Source organism: Phasianus colchicus, chromosome 24 (genome assembly GCF_987193195.1).
Source record: "Phasianus colchicus chromosome 24, bPhaCol1.hap1.1, whole genome shotgun sequence".
Lineage (NCBI taxonomy): Eukaryota > Metazoa > Chordata > Aves > Galliformes > Phasianidae > Phasianus > Phasianus colchicus.
This window is the reverse complement of record NC_143459.1, coordinates 6,452,377-6,467,700: the sequence shown is the minus strand read 5'-3', so window position 1 is coordinate 6,467,700 and position 15,324 is coordinate 6,452,377. Positions and strand designations below refer to the sequence as shown.

General features: G+C 57.7%; 2 protein-coding genes across 4 annotated transcripts; both read left to right on the top strand.

Annotated features, from left to right (window-relative positions):
- The first annotated feature begins 7 nt into the window (after positions 1–7).
- HPCAL4 (hippocalcin like 4) lies at positions 8–2,618 on the top strand. 3 transcript variants are annotated; one of them, XM_090123885.1, is made up of 4 exons: positions 8–100; positions 959–1,128; positions 1,247–1,462; positions 1,659–2,618. In XM_090123885.1, the coding sequence occupies exons 2-4, from the start codon at positions 967–969 to the stop codon at positions 1,854–1,856; spliced, it is 576 nt and encodes a 191-aa protein (XP_089980011.1). In that variant the 5' UTR covers positions 8–100; positions 959–966; the 3' UTR covers positions 1,857–2,618. The 3 variants fall into 3 exon arrangements, with proteins under 3 accessions (XP_089980011.1, XP_031450523.1, XP_089980012.1); XM_031594663.2 differs by lacking the exon at positions 8–100 and adding an exon at positions 289–380; XM_090123886.1 differs by lacking the exon at positions 8–100 and adding an exon at positions 582–743.
- Positions 2,619–3,944: 1,326 nt separating this feature from the next.
- Positions 3,945–12,406, top strand: NT5C1A (5'-nucleotidase, cytosolic IA). The gene is made up of 6 exons (XM_031594735.2): positions 3,945–4,103; positions 7,838–8,005; positions 8,274–8,403; positions 8,744–8,866; positions 9,246–9,430; positions 10,215–12,406. Exons 1-6 carry the CDS (start codon positions 3,999–4,001, stop codon positions 10,578–10,580), a joined length of 1,077 nt encoding a protein of 358 aa, XP_031450595.2. The 5' UTR covers positions 3,945–3,998; the 3' UTR covers positions 10,581–12,406.
- Positions 12,407–15,324: the final 2,918 nt, after the last annotated feature.

Here is a 15,324-nt window from a genome sequence, read left to right as displayed (position 1 = left end):
GGAGCGGGGTCAGCGGGGAGAGGCAGAGCCATCGCTATGGAAACGCTCCGCTTTCGGCGCTGGGAATGAGCATCTCTCCCGGGCGGCAGCGGAGAGGAAGGTGCGGGGGCTCTGCTCCAGGCTGGGACGCCCCCGGACATCGGTGCTGCCGCCCCCGGGTGCCCATTTCCTTTTCCAGCCCCCCCAGGACGCCCCCCAGCATCGCATTTCGCGCCCCCCACCCACCACCGATTGACAGCGCTCCAAGCCAATGGACGGGCGTTGCCGGGGGGGTGGGGAGGGCGGGTGCTCGAGGCTGCGAGAGGGGCGGGAGCGGCGCGGGCAGAGCCGGGGGCTGCAGCGCTGCCCCTCCGCCAGCGGTACCGGCTTCGCTCGGACAGGTAACGAGCGGACGGGTGGGGCCGTCGGGGCTGAGAGCCGCTGGCCGGGGCGGGGCGGCCGTCGGAGCCGGTGCCGTCGGGGCCGCGTTGCTGCGGGTGTCGGGGATGGAGCCTCCGAGCTGCCCCAAACCCTGTCATCCCAAAATGCCCCCGTGAACTTTTTGTCCTCAAATTTATCCATGGAGAGAAGCTCCGGGAGCACTCATCGAACCCTCTGCTGCTCGGACTGAGCAGCGGCAGCCAGGGCTGTGTGGGAGCGGGCACAGTGTGTATCATTGGGGCCACCGTGGGCACAGTGCGTATCGTTGGAGCTGCTGTGTGTGCTGCCCACGCAATGCAGCACTGCGAGTGCTGTACGGCCAGGTGGGTGCTGCAGGGTGGGCGATGCAGGTGGGACTTTTCCTCGTTTTGATGCTGGTGGCACAGAACTGCAGTCACTGCGGTCGCATTTGGCAGTGTGTGAGTGCCACCAGATGGGAGGGTCAGCTCCGCTGTGGGAGGGATGTGGGGATGATGGGGTGCTGGGGAGTACGGCCACACTGTAGCCGGCACGTAGAGCCCCATGTTTCCCATCCCAGGCAAAGCCATGGGCAAGCACAGCAGCAAGCTGGCCCCGGAGATGCTGGACGACCTGGTGAGGAGCACGGAGTTCAGCGAACAGGAGCTGAAGCAGTGGTACAAGGGCTTCCTCAAGGACTGCCCCACCGGAATCCTCAATCTGGAGGAGTTCCAGCAGCTCTACATGAAGGTGGGCTCTGATTGGGCACAACCCGTGGGGTAGGAGCACCCCACTCCTGCTGTGCCGAGCTCTGCTCCCTGTGAGCTCCCATCCCTGTTCCAATCTCTCTCTTCTCCTCTGCCCACAGTTTTTTCCCTATGGTGACGCCTCCAAGTTTGCCCAGCACGCCTTTCGCACCTTCGACAAGAACAGCGACGGCACCATTGACTTCCGAGAGTTCATCTGTGCCCTGTCTGTCACCTCTAGGGGGACCTTTGAGCAAAAACTCAACTGGGCCTTTGAGATGTATGACCTGGATGGGGACGGGAAGATCACACGCTTGGAGATGCTGGAGATAATTGAGGTACTGCTGCTCCAATAAGCAGGGTATCTTGCATTTTCTGTGGTCTTTTCACAGGTTGGGGCCCATTTGGCCACCAAAGAACAGGTTTTAGTGTCTGGAACTTTGGCTGAAAGGTGGCTGTGCGGGGCAGCAGCCCTGCCTTGTCCCAGCACCTCTTGCCCATCCAGCTTCCACCCCGCTCCTCTCCCTGCTCCAGGCCATCTACAAGATGGTGGGGACTGTGATCATGATGCGGATGAACCAAGACGGGCTGACGCCCCAGCAGCGCGTCGACAAGATCTTCACAAAGATGGACAAGGACAAGGATGACCAGATCTCCCTAGAGGAGTTCAAGGAGGCAGCCAAGAGCGATCCCTCCATCGTCCTCCTGCTGCAGGGTGATGTGCAGAAATAGGGCCGGGGCTCATGGCTGGACTAGCTGCAGCCAACCTCAGCTCCTCATGATGGTTTCTGTCCCCATGCCCTTCTGAGTGCCCCATGCCTGCTTGGCCCCGTGCTTGGTTCCTGCTGCCACCCCTCTGCTCTGCTCCTGGGCACTGCCGGCTCGAGGTCCCCTAAACCAGACCTTGCAGCTAAACCTCTGAACTGGGGGAGCATCCCAACACAGCAGGGCCAGCTGACCTCACACCCTGTTGCCCACCGTCTCCATGGGGATCCCGGTCCCAGCTCTTCTCCTTCCCACTGACCCTGCTGCCGAAGGGCTCAGGGTCCTGGCCCTGGTGCCTGCTCTGCTGGCAGCACCTCACGGGGCTGTTGGGGCTCAGGACTGGTTCTAGGTTGTGTCCTGCTCTCCCCCCTCCCTTACCCAGCTGTAGATTTTCTGCTTCTGCTTTTGGTGGTGGGTTGGGCAAGGGTTGGGCAGGGGACTTCAGGAAGTGTCCAAGGCCACCCTCGGCCACGGTACATATCTGATCCCAGAAACCACACCATCTTCTCTGGTGGGTGACTTCCAGAACTGCTCTGGCACTACTGAGGATTCCCAGAGTGTTTCTGGCCCTCCTGATTGCTGCAGTGCCTACTGTCCCAGCCCCCTGCCTCTGTCCCTCCTGTCTCAGAACAGCAATATTGTCACAGTGGTATTTATTCTGCACATTGTGGTGACAATGACTGTGATATCTGTTAGGAGGCTGTGGAGTTACCTACTTTTTTTCCTTTTTTTTTTTTTTTCATGGAAAAATAAACTGTCCCCCATTGGTGGCATTCCCCCTGAATGGCTCGGCAGGGGAGCAAGGGGAGAACATGCTCCAAGCATCACTTTGGGGCTCCCCTGAGCCTGTGACACGCTGGGGAGGGAGCAGTCCTGGCACAGGAGGTAGTGTAAGTGTAACCCTCCAGCTGTGCACAAAGCTTTGAGAAGGAATAATGTCATCTTGGGTGTGTGTGGGGGGAAAGGAGGGGAGGGGAGAGGATAGGACTGGGCATCTCTTGCTGAGGTTTCATGTGTCCCCCAGGAGTGGGACTGCGGCTGCTCCCTGGGATGGGGGCTGCATCCTGGGCCCACTGCAGCACTGCCAGCCACTGGGACGTGCTGTTGCTGCACATCAGCCCTCCACCCCCAGCTTCTCTGCACGTTTTGTTCTTCCCCATTGCCAGCTTGCACAGACAGTGCCTGTTGCTAAGGAGCTCTCACCAACTTTAAATGCTTCTCCGGATTTAGCAGCAGCTCTGGCTCAGCTTGTGGGCAGGAACGTGGTTCTCCCCACAGTGCTCCCACATCTCCCAGTCCTGAGAAGGAGGATGGGACGGTGCCAAAGCAGCACTTGTGTTCCCGGGAGCGCTGCTGAGGGGCAGCTCTGTGCCCATCCCGGAGGAGTGTGCAGCTCAGCGGTGCAGGGGAGGGAGGGACAGTGCAGGTCACATGCGCTATGGGAACAGATGGGTCTGTGCCAGGGCTGCCGTGAAAAGAGCAGTGGCTCAGGATGATGAGAGGGTGATCCCGAGAATGGGAAATTCTTGCTCTCCTCGGGGCCTCCCCGAAGGAAGCTCAGGGATTTGCTGCAGAATGCTGCGAAGGCCCTGGGGAAAAGGAGGCTGCGATGGGGCTGGAGTGGCGTTCAGCTCCCAGAAGGGCGTCCCGAAGGGCTTGGGGTGCGAGCAGCTGGCTGAGACTTGGGCATCTCGGGCTGAACTGCCATGCAGGGGAGGGGGCACCTGAGCCGCTCTCCTGGGCAGGGAGAGGTCTGTGCTCCGCGCGGGGGCGGTGGTCTCCCCGCAGTCCCTCTGCCATTCCAGTCCCGCAACACCGCGACCACTCGGATCTGCGCACGGCGCGGAGGGATCCTCGGCTGCGGGACACCTCTGTGCAGCAGCATTTCTCCCCCAACCCCGAGTTCGGCTGCCCTGGGACTGTGTCAGCCCTGGAGCGCTCCGTTCCCTTGCAGCTGTTAATGTGGGGCTGGGGGCGGCGGGGCGGGACGGGCTCGGTCCCGAAGAGGTTAAGCCTCGGCCCGGTGGGATGAAACCCCGGAGCTTCATGGGATGCCGTATAAAGGCGTTCCGCCGCCGGGAGCTCCCGGTGCGCACGGAGCGCTGTGCCATGGAGCCGCCGGGCACCGCCGGGGCACCGGGAGCGGCGGGGCGGCCCTGGGATGAGGCGAAGGCGTTCTACGATAACCTCACGCCCAAGAAGAAACCTAAATCGGTGAGAGATGCGACGGCGCTGCGTCCCGGCTGCTCCATCTCCGGGTGCTCTGCTCCCCCCTGCGCTCCTCATCTCCTTCTCCCTCGGGCGCGCATCTCCTCCCGGTCCTCTGCATTCCTTTTGGGTCTCCTCCAGCATCCCCTGAGTGCTTTGTCTCCGGGTTTCCCGTGGTTCCCTCTAGGTGTGTGATTCCTCCAGGTGCCCTGGGTCTGTCTGAGTCTCCGCAGTTTTCGTTTGACCCAGCGTCTCCTTTCAGGTCCTTGGGGCAGCTCTGGGTACCCCTCCGTCCTCCGTGACACCACCGGGGTCTCTCCAGAACCAGAGATATCCCCAGGTCCCTCCCGGGCTGAGATGTCCTTGCTGAGCTACTCGTGCCCCGTGAGCTGCTGGTGCCCAGCGCTGAGCCATCAGCCGGGAGCACAACGTGGCCATGGCAGAGCTAGAAACATCCCGGAGTCATGGCCCCTGCATGGGTTTGGGAATTCCATGGGGGCACAGTCACCCCACTGAGCTCTGAGAGATTAGAGCAGAGCCTGTGTTATCTAACCAGGGCTGAGCTCTGCTGCGTTTAAAAATGGGAGCTCATCCGTGTCTCAGAATAGCTGCGCAGTGCTGGCAGCCCGGCCAGGGGCTGCAGATGGTTCTGGCCTTACTGCCTGTGAGCACCCAGTGTGAGGTCAGTGAGATGGGAAGCATGGGGGCACGTGGTGCTGGTCATATTGGGTCTCCATGTGTGACCCTCGATGAGGAAGGCTGGGCTCTGCAGACCCCAAGTGTGGGCATCATGCTGGGGAACCCCCTGGTCCTGTACCCACTGGGGAACGGCAGTGCTGCTGCCTTCAACCTGCAACTGGGAGACTGGCAGCAGGATACAATGGTCTGTCTTTCGTGCCATGCTTTTTGCCTCCTGCAGATGTTTGCCCAAGCTCCTCCTCTTCCTCTCCTTGTGGCACTCTCAGCTGTACGGATGGGGAAACTGAGGCACAGCACAGTGCAGAAGTTTGCTGGTGTGGTGAATCAGTGGCAGAGCTGAGATGTGGGTGCCCAGTGCTCAGGCTGTGCCACCCATCCATGCAGGGTGATGCCTGCAGTGCCCACCCAGCCCCACACCCTCAGCCCGTGCCTGCAGCCAGGCAGCTGTCCCACCTCGTGATGAACGGCTGCAGAGCACTTTTCTGCATTATAAATAATGTGTTTGGAAAACTCAGAAACATCTCAGCCATTGCCATGAGCTTTAATCTGATCCCAAGCAGGGGGCTTGCAGCCTCCCCATGCACGTGGGAAATGGAGCTGGCTGTGGTCCATCTGTGCCCTTGCATGTGCTGGGTCTGTCTGTCCTGCCTATATGTCCGTCCTGTCAGCAGACACCGGACCTTCTGGTACCTCTGCTTCCCACAGCAGGGCTGTAGGGTGGCAGGAGGTAGTGTGATTTTTTGGAGAGTGTTTCTGGGGAGTGCCTTCCTGGCTGGGGAGTGGGTGAATGTGGTGTCCCCACAGCACATGGAGATCCGTTTGCAGGATCTCTGCTCTTCCCGTGCTGCTGCAGCCATGCTCCTGCCAGCTGGGGGAGGTCAGCGATCAGGTTTGTCACTCTTCAGCAATGTGGAAAATGTCCCTGGCCTCTCCAGTGTCACGGTGCAGGGCTGAGAGGGCACATTGCTGGGAGCTGCTGCCTCCATGTCTGTGGGTCCTACACCCACATGCCTTGTCCCACCGACCACATTGCCTCCTGTTCTGGGTTTCTGGGCTGCAGGGATTTTGGGGATGTTTCAGCTGAGGAGGGGATCCGTGCTTGACCCTGGAGTGAGTCCCACCTCTCCTGTTTCTCTGTCCAAATTTCATATCAAAACTAACCTCCAAATTTAAAATTTGGCCATGAGGATTCAGTCTTCTCCATTACCTAGAGCTGTCATAATTTCTCCATGTTTTAGGAGGGAGGTGAGTCTGGCAGATCCAGCCCTGGGTGATGCAGAATGATCCCCGCATTGGGGAGTGCAGAGGGGGGTCCCCTCGGGGGTGGCAGTGGGAGCTGTGGGTGCTGAGTGCCATCGTGGGTACCTTCAGCTTTCATGGGATTTCCATATCTCTAATCCTGGGGGGAGCTGCTCGGGATTTACGTGCGATTAGGAGGGTGATTTGAAGGCCTGCCAGCTGTTGAGCCTGTGGAAGGAAATGTGGTATTTGGAGTCGCTGCCAGAATCCACCTTTAGACTGAAAGAGGGGTGCGTGGGGCTGCAATGGGTTTTGCTCTTATGGGGCCAGCATGTGCTGGGAAAGTCACTTGTGTCAGAGATGGGGTTTGGAGCTCAGGAACTGCCTGAGACTTTTTCAAGCACTGGGCTGTCGGCACAGGTCCTGCACATCTCTGCTGTGGGCTGTGCAGCGCCTGCATGGGGCTCACCTGCTCTGACAGCACTGACCCCGTGCAGCAGAGCAAGCAGGACCCAGCAGGTCTGCGCTTCACACCCGCAGGGCTCTGGCAGCCCACGCTAGGGCAGAGCTGGAGCTTATGGTTATTTTTATTGCTGTGTTTATTACCTCTTAAATTAACCTCCTGAAGGCTGTAAATGGCAGCAAAGGGACCTGGAGCAGCCTGCTGATGTTTGCAAGGTGCCCGCGCTGCAAGGTGTGTGCTGCACGGCTGGATGCCCTCGAGACCTTTAGCAGTTATTAATATTTTCACATAATAAATGGCCCATGACACCAGAGTTATTAATTAATGAGTTAGAGCATGGAGACGAGTTAATAGCTAACACCTAGCAGGCAGCTGCACCTGAGGGGGGGGACCTGGGTGGGATGTGATGCTGTGTATTTGGGGATTATTTCCCTGCACAGGGTCCCTCTGGTCACAGTGATGCTCTCAGTCTCAGCTCATCTGTATCCAGTCCTAATCGCCCACTGCTTAATCTTCTTGCTGGGGATTTTGGGTACTGATGAGGCTGCTGTTGGCCCCGAGCGCTGCCATGAGGCACCGGGTGCTGGGAATGACACGGGGCTGTGGGTGACTCAGTGCTGGGTGTGCCCTGAGCTGGGCAGGGCTGGCAGAGCCAGATGGGGCAGAACAACCCCCAGGGCATGAGTGGGGAAAAAAAGTGGGGAAAAAAGGTCCACGGTGCGGATGGGGCAACTCATCCTTGCCAGGCTGCTGCTTTTGCAAAGCTCCTCATTGACTGTCAGCATTGAATTTGTTTCCATGTTTGCAAGTGGTGGAGATGAATGGAGAGGAAGGACTGGGGTGGGGGTCAGGGTGAGGTTGGTTTTGCTGGATGCTCCTCTGTCACTGCCAAGCCCCACCGAAGGCCCCTTGTTGACTTTGGTGGATTACAAACATTAATAATAATGACTCATAAATCACTGCCTGCACCACCTGTTTGCCATGTTCCCACCCACAATAACTATATCAAGTGTTTCTATAAGCTGAGCTGGCACAGGCTCTCATCACATCTGGACAGCATCAAGGGAGTGTGGATCTGGCTGAGCAGCAGTGTGTGGCTTTTCCTGGTGAGGGGGAAAAAGCTGCACAAGTCCATTCTGTGCTTGGGTGAGCTGCTCCTCCAGGGCAGTGCTGTGGGTCTGGAGGTATTGTGGGAGCCCTTTGGGGCTCTGGGCATGGTGCTGGAGCAGGGGAAAGTCGGGTGGCAGCTCCCCACTTCATGCAGCCATGTCCCCAGGGGCTGAGCATCATGGTGGGTGATGACGGATGTCCCCTCCCCACTGTCACCCTTCTCACGCAGCCAAAGCCTGAGAATGCCATCACCATCGCAGTGTCCTCACGGGCACTTTTCCGCATGGAGGAGGAGCAGAAGATTTACAATGAGCAGGGGGTGGAGGCCTACGTGAAATACCAGCTGGACCATGAGAACGAGCCCTTCCTCCCCGGTGCCGCCTTCCCCTTCGTCAAGGTGAGTGCTGCTCATGGGAGCCAAACCTGTTCTGGGGAGAGGGGTCACTGAGGGTGTATGTAACTGAGCAAGTGCATTATCTCCTAAGGAAAGCTTCAAACCTGTTGTGTTAGACAGCAGGAAAGTGGCTGGGTGGTTTTCTCCAAGCCAACCTTTTCCCAGCGTGACTCGTGGCCCCAGCTCTGGGGGATGTGATGTCAAGTGGAGCATTGTGCCCCATCAGGGCCGTGCCTGGGCTCTCTGACCTCCCTGTCCCCGGGTACCGCAGGCACTGGAAGCGGTGAACACGCAGCTTCGGGAGCTCTATCCTGACAGCGAGGAGCTCTTTGACATCGTCCTGATGACCAACAACCATGCCCAGGTTGGGGTTCGTCTGATCAACAGCATCAACCACTACGGTGAGCTCAGCACAACGTCGGCACGCGGGCAGGGAGTTACAGCGGGTGAAGGAGGTGCTCCCTGCTGCCTCCTCCACCAAACCAGGTGCTGGGCATGTTGCTCCCCATATCATAGAATCATGAAGGTTGAAGAAGACCACTGAGGTCATCTGGTCCAACCATCTGCCCACCACCACCATGCCTCATGTTGTTGAGTGGAAGTTGGGCACTGGCACAGCAGCCTGGCTGCCGGCGGTGCTGTTGAGTTGTGGCTCCAAAACCTGTGCTGATGGTTCTTGGGAGCTCCTGGGAGCCGTGTTCTGGGGCAGCCAGACTCATCCCATTGTGTCCCTGCCCACAGATCTATTCATTGAGAGATTCTGCATGACGGGGGGGAACAGCCCCATCGGTTACCTCAAGGCTTACCACACCAACCTCTACCTCTCCTCCGATGCCGAGAAAGTGAGTGGGGCCATTGAAGAGGGTGAGTCCGGGGTCTGGGCTGGGAGCTCAGGGGGGTCAGAGCCTGTAGCAGTTGGTGCCAGTGGTGTCAATGGGCAGGTGGGGCCTGCCTTTCCCCCATCAGGATGGGATGTCCTTTATGCCCCAAAGAGCCTCAAGTTTCCATGGGAATAAGGCTTTCCATGAGCTCTGCAGCTCTTCCAAGGCAAAGGCGCTGTTTTCCCCTTTTATTTCTTGCATGCAAAGTGAGGTTTGTTATCTAAGGACTTGTTTTTGCTGTAAGATGTCTTGGGGCCAAGCTGCAGGCTCTGTTTGGTGTGTGCATTTCCTTGCTGTTTGCTCACATCTTCTTCAGGTCCTTGGGTAACTGCCATCCCTCGCCTCGTGCTTTATGTCCCCAGGGATCGCCGCAGCCACCATCTTCAGCCCCAGCAAAGACCTGGAGGTGTCAGAGAAGCAGCTGCGTGTGGCGTTCGATGGCGATGCTGTGCTCTTCTCAGATGAGTCGGAGCAGATCGTGAAGGCTCACGGCCTGGACATGTTCTTCGAGCACGAAAAGGCTCACGAGAACAATCCTCTGGCACAGGTAGTGGTGTGGGGTGGTGTGGGGCAGCCTCTGGGGCACAGCGTGTGGGGAACCGGGACAACTGGGAACAGATGGTAGGGAGAAGGGAGTCAGTACTGGGGCTGGTCCTGTGTGATATCTTTCCTGATGATCTAGACAAGGGGATGGAGTGCACCCTCTGTAAGCTTGCAGATTACATCCAGCAGGGAGGAAGTGTTGATCTGCCTGAGGGTAGAAAGGACCTACCCAGGGATCTGGGTAAGCATCGATGAGCTGAGGCCGACTGTGTGAGCTCTAACAACACCAAGTGCCAGGTTCTGCAATTGGGTCACAACAACCTTGCTCAGCACCACAGGTGTGGAGCAGTGCCTGGAGAAGAGAAGGCTCAGGGGAGACCTCACTGCTCCCTGCGACTCCCTTGACAGGAGGTTGCGGAGAGGTGGAGGTCAGCTCCTGCCCCCAGGGAGGACAAGAAGTAATGGCCTCAAGTTGCACCAGAGGAGGTTCAGGTTGGATATTAGGTAAAATTAAAATTTCTTCTCGGAAAGAGTGGAGGTGCATTGGCACAGCTCCCCAGGGAGGTGGTGCGGTCAGTGTCCGTGGAGGTGTTCAAAGAATGTGGAGATGGAAGGGACATGCTCAGTGGGCACGGTGGGGGTGGGCTGGGGTTGGACTCAGTGATCTCTGAGGTCTTCTCCAACCTTATTGATTCTGTGATCCTAAGAGGTGCATCCAGTCCTGGTGGGACTGGGAGCAGAGCTCAGCATGAAGGTCTCCAAGTGACGGCTTCCCTTTGCTCCAACAGGGACCCCTGAAGGGCTTCCTGGAGGCCCTGGGAAAGCTACAGAAGAAGTTCTACTCCAAAGGGCTGAGGATGGAGTGCCCCATTCGCACCTACCTGGTCACAGCCCGCAGCGCTGCCAGCTCGGGCGCCCGGGCCCTAAAGACTCTGCGCAGTTGGGGTCTGGAGACGGACGAGGCGCTGTTCCTGGCTGGCGCTCCCAAAGGCCCTCTGCTGAAGAAGATCCGTCCCCACATCTTCTTTGACGATCAGATGTTCCATGTGGAGGGGGCCAAGGAGATGGGCGCCATCGCTGCCCACGTCCCCTACGGCGTCGCACAGAAGCACAAGCGGCCGCTGCAGGAGAAGCAGCCCCAGAACAGCAAATAGGGCACGGCATGGAGCTGTGAGAAGAGGAGGAGGAGGACGACAAAGGCTTCCTGTCACCTCAGTGTTTTGTGGTGTCGAGACATTGTCCCCTTCCTCACGGCACCACTTCCCCATTGGGTTCGTGTCACCCAGCAGCTGTTCTAAAGTCCCGGGCGATTCCCAGAGCCTTCGGTTCGAAGAGCGAATGTTGAGGCTGAGCAGTCGGAATGGAGAGGGGTGGGCACAAAAAGCCCCTCCTGAAGCTTTCAACAAAATACTAAAGCAAAACCCTTCCCTGTCATAGAAACATGGAATCTTTAGGGTTGGAGAAGACTTCTGAGATCATCCAGTCCATCCACCGCTGCTGCCCACTGAACCACACTGCCAAAGACCACGTCCCATTTTTCCTTCAACACCTCCAGGGTTGGTGACTCCACGCTGTTCCTGTTTCATATTTGGAAATACACAAACAAATACTTACATTAAGAAAAATATATAGGAATCCCATTTTCTGCTTTTGGAGTTTTGGGCCATTGGCCCAAAATTTGGGTTCCATAGTTGCACCCACAGTAAGGCAGCCAAAGGCCAGCTCTGGTGTGTGCCTTCCTGGGTCTGCAGACACATCCTTGGGGCTTAAATTACAGTAAAAGCAGCCCTAAAATATTAGGAACATCATTCGAAGTTCATTTATTCAAATCTGCAGAGAATTTCAGCTTTGGGGACTTAATTAAAGGATTTTTACCCCTCTCTGAGCTGAGCCCGTAGGGGTGGATAATCTTTTTTTCCTCAGCTTCTTAAAGCTCTGGTGTTCCCAAAATAGATCCTGGGAGAAAGAGCTGCCTCTGTGATCAGAGAGCAGGAAGGGGAATCAATGGGTGTGCTGCTCTGCGGGCTGTGAGCATCACATCAACGTCCCCATGGAAAGCCCCCTCCTGGGGATGTGGCAAATGTGAACATTACTTTTGCATGCTTCTGTCCTTTTTGTTTGCTTGTTCTGAAATCAGAGCATGCACCATGGGGCACGGAGGGCACTCAGCATGAGTTCTTTGCAGTGACTTCCAGCTTTGCAGCACCTCCCTGGGATGAGGCTCTCCCAGTATGTGACTGTTTCGCTTTGCAGGACAGCTCCAGCTGACCTGGTGGTGGTTGTGGCCCCTTTGACTTATCCCCAACAGGCTGAAGTGCCCTCATCGACTCTGCAGACTTCTGTTGCACTGAATCCTGCTTTGACAGTGAAAAGCAAATTGCACTTTTTCCTCCTCCCTGAACGCTTTCATTTGGACAGACTGTTATCTGTGGCACCTGGGTGACCAAGATCTGCAATCCCAACAAAAGAAGTCTAGAAAGAACTCTATTAGTATTCGTGTCTATCAAAAAATCCCGTCTTCATGTGAACCGTGGATGTTGGGCTCTGAGTGGTGTCTCTCAGCCCTTCTTATCTTCCAGTGAACATTTCCCAGGTGTTTCCTGAACATCCCATCTTGGAAGCCCAGCTGCCGCATGGAAGGGGGTGGGGGAACGGTATTGCCATGGAGTGTGTGGGAGGAAGGTGGGGTGAAGATGGGATGCAATGGGATGGGCCATGGACAATTGTACAGCTGCTAAAGGTGCCACTGGGGGTGCGCCCAGGTGAGGTGTTGGAAGTGACTCCAGCACAGTTTGTCACACAATGGGCACCACCATGACCTTCGTGCTGTGTTGGCCAACAAATGGACTTCACTGCTGCATCTCCCATCGGTTTTGCTTTGCTGTTCTCCCGTGGTTTTTCTTGTGAGTGAGCTGCCACGGCAACAAAACCCCTTTGGGTGGTGTTCTGTAATAAATGGTGTTGGTCGCAGCCTGACTTTATTGTCCTTCTTCCCGTGGGCATTCTGGTGTGGACAGCAAGGGGCTGGGGACTGTGCCAGGGGCCTCCCCAGTGTTCTGGAGGAGGGATGGGGGTGATGAGGAGGAAGACGGTGTTTGGGGACTTCAGAAGATGTAACCAAAGCTGCTCCCCGGGAGCTGGAGGGCGCTGAGAGGAGTCCAGGCTGGGAGCTGTGATCTCTCTCTTCGCTCCGTGAGCAACCCTGTGCTCCTCGTGAAGTCAAGGTTAAAAATACGATTTGGCAGCAGATTTTGTCAGCTTGATCTTTTCCCAGCCAGCAGGTGGGAGGCGGCAGAAGCTTTTCAGAGATTTATTGCTGCTGAAGTACCGGGTTTACCCGGACAGCGACACTGCAGTTCTGGCGTTAGCTCCTCCCCACCGATATGGGAACAGATGGGTCGAGGGGAAGCAACAAATCCTCCATCCGTCACCAAATATAGCCAAGGAATGTCCATAGGCCCCAAGGCAGCATCTATGCATGGCCCTCAGCAGTGTTCCTAAGCAGCACTATTTGCTGGGATGCTTTCTCTGCGCCCATCCCTAATTCGCATGGAGGATTTGAAGTCCCTCGTTGCACCCGCGCAGCCCTGAGCGCTCCGGCTGTGCGTGCAGGAGCCAACAGGTGGCTCCGACAGCCGTGCGAAGGCTCCTGCTTAGCATGGAGGGAGGGAAGGGGAAGTTTGCTGCAATGAGGTCGGGGATGTCCTCTCACTGGTGGGCTGCCAGCAGCGGTTTCTCTGTTGCCTGTTTGCTGAGATTTTCCCTGCATCGGGCACTGAGGGCTTTGCAATGAGTGCACTTCAGAATAAAGGACACGGAGGAGGAGAAAGAGGAGGCAGAGCTGGTGGAGTGTTCTGCTGCCGCCCTGCTGCCTCAGCGCGGATGCACGGGAGGTAACCACGGCCGTGAGAGCTGCTTCTCCTGACGGCTCAGGGGGCAAACTCAGACCCTGTGGGCCCTGTGGGGAGGGCACTGTGCTCATATCCCTGCGGTGCCCCATATCGCTGTGGTGCAGAGGCCGTGCAGACATGGGGCAGTTCCCGCAGTGCTGGCAGTAAGAGTTCCCAGGCTGTGCTGGGTGCCTGTGCCTCATCCCTACAGTGCATGCAGTTCTGTGTCCCTTCTGCAGTGCAGAACAGCAGCCGGCCTGCAGGAGGGCGAAATGTCAGCGAGGGGTGACAGGGTGACAGTGACACCCGGAACTGGGAGGACGGAGGAGGGGACCCTGTGGCAGGAGAGCAAGAAAAGGGCACCGCTACCAGTGTTGCAGGGCCATGCCAGGGTTTGGATGGCCCGACCGCCGTGTTCCTTCCACACTGTTATTTATAGCTGTGTTGGCTGATGTTGCTGTCACCCTCTGTCCCCACACCAGGCTTGGCACAGAGCTGGCAGTGTGGTTTGCAAATGCATCTCCGTGTGTTCAGTGCCCAGCAGCGCTACTCGTGGGCTGTGCTCTGTGCTCGCTGTGCTTGCTGCTCATCCCCTCCTTTAGGGCAGGTTTTTGCACGCTTGTCTCTTTGTGACAGAAGGGGATGCAGAGCCCAGCGCAGGCTCTGGAGGCAATTTTTAAGCTGTATCCTCATGCTGTGACTGGGTCAGCACTGAGCAGGGCTTTCTCCTCCGGATAAAGCAAACCACGTGCAGCAGTGCCTGCATGGATGGACTGGATCCAACCCAGCCCAGCCTTACAGCAGCAGAGCCCATATATCTGTGCAGAGAGCAGATAATGGATGGACCATTGTGGGCGGCCCCGGGTGCAGTGTGGGGACCGTGAGAGGCTGTGGGGGCTGGCTGCACTGTGCAGCTGGGGGGCTCCGAGGGGCGCATTCCCACAGCACTTCCCCCAGGGCTGAGAGCTCAGGAAGGAATGCTGCCCAATGGCCATCAGAGCCTCAATGGAGGGAGGGGTGGCTGTGGGGGTCATCAAGTGTGGAATGCAGTGATGGCACACAGACGCAGGTGCCATAGGGATGGGGACAACACAGCCATTGGGGCACCGCCATTTGGGGCATGGCAGCTGCTTCACCAGTGTCTCCAATGCAGTGCTGCTCTGGTGCTGTACAGAGGGGCACGGTGGCATCGTGGGGCTGAGGCCATGTGGGCTCTGAGGCTGTGGGGTTTCTGCTCGCTGTGTGTGTGCACAGGGCCTCACTTCCACAGCTCCTCCAGGTGCGGCTGGGAACCATTAGCAGCACTGAGGCGGGAGAGTGTGGGAACTGGAAGGGAATGCTGTAGAGCGGCCTTTCATCTCCCCACTCCTCCTCCCCTGCTCCTGCCAAGCCCGGCTTCCTCCGAGGCCTTCAGCTCGTGCCAAGCGAGGGAGAGGGAGGGGGGATGGAGAGAAAAAGGGAAGGAAAATAAAAAAAACCAAACCCACAGGAATGTGTTGGGGATCTGGCTTCATTCAGGCTGCCGTCGGGGAGGGAGCCCGTGGCCACCCCTGCTATGGGGCAGGGGGAAAGCAAACAGGGATGTGGCCTCTGCACTGTTATGTGAGGCTGACAAAGGGCTGTGGGGCTGCATCCCCACTGCGGGGCCGAGATCAGCATCAGAGCGGCTGCAGGGCCGGGAGGAACAGGGGCTGCTGTGTGGGGCAAAGTGGGGCTGTGGTGCCTCGTGCTGGGGGATGGATGGTGGTGGCTGCTCCTGGGGAGGGTGCGAGGGAGGATGGGTTTTGGGTTTTGACTCGCTGCCGACTTTATTCCCAGCAAATTAATAATTTCCTTTCACAGTAACAATAAGGGCTCGCCTGTGTGTTTGTGTGCGTTGTCCCCGCTGCCCCCCTCCTGCAGGGCTGCAGCTGCACGGAGCTGTCGGGCGGCCCAGCTGTGAGCAGAGCGTCCCGGCGGAGCACGGGGCTGTGAACGGATGGGGTGAGAACGGGGGGGGGGGCGGGGA